General features: G+C 38.5%; 1 protein-coding gene across 2 annotated transcripts in view; it reads right to left on the bottom strand.

Moving 5' to 3' along the window:
- The window catches only part of LOC113358592, a 5,321-nt gene that overhangs the window by 1,969 nt on the left and 3,108 nt on the right, over positions 1 to 244 (bottom strand). The window contains exon 3 of one of the 2 annotated variants that reach the window (XM_026602188.1): positions 154 to 238. The exons of the other annotated variant lie outside the window; for it this stretch is intronic. Coding sequence (XP_026457973.1) covers positions 154 to 238 — 85 coding nt within the window. The remainder of the gene's footprint in view (positions 1 to 153; positions 239 to 244) is intronic. 2 annotated transcript variants of the gene reach the window in all.

Consider the following 244-nt stretch of genomic DNA (forward strand, 5'->3'; position numbering starts at 1 on the left):
AGCTTGAGATGAACTACACTAACTCTCTAGACGGTTATGCAATCAATCTACTAACATAGGTAGTCCGGATACAAAATTCAAGCTACACAAAAAGACAAGACAAATGCATATTTAACTCATCAAACTACAAGGAGACAAACTTTGCATACTTACTCAAATGGAGGCTCGATCTCAATTCCAAGTGTCAAGTGTAAGGAAGATCCAGTAGACACATCATCCTTCTCAGGCACATCATCATCTGTCA

The sequence above is a fragment of the Papaver somniferum genome, chromosome 3 (genome assembly GCF_003573695.1).
Source record: "Papaver somniferum cultivar HN1 chromosome 3, ASM357369v1, whole genome shotgun sequence".
Classification (NCBI taxonomy): domain Eukaryota; kingdom Viridiplantae; phylum Streptophyta; class Magnoliopsida; order Ranunculales; family Papaveraceae; genus Papaver; species Papaver somniferum.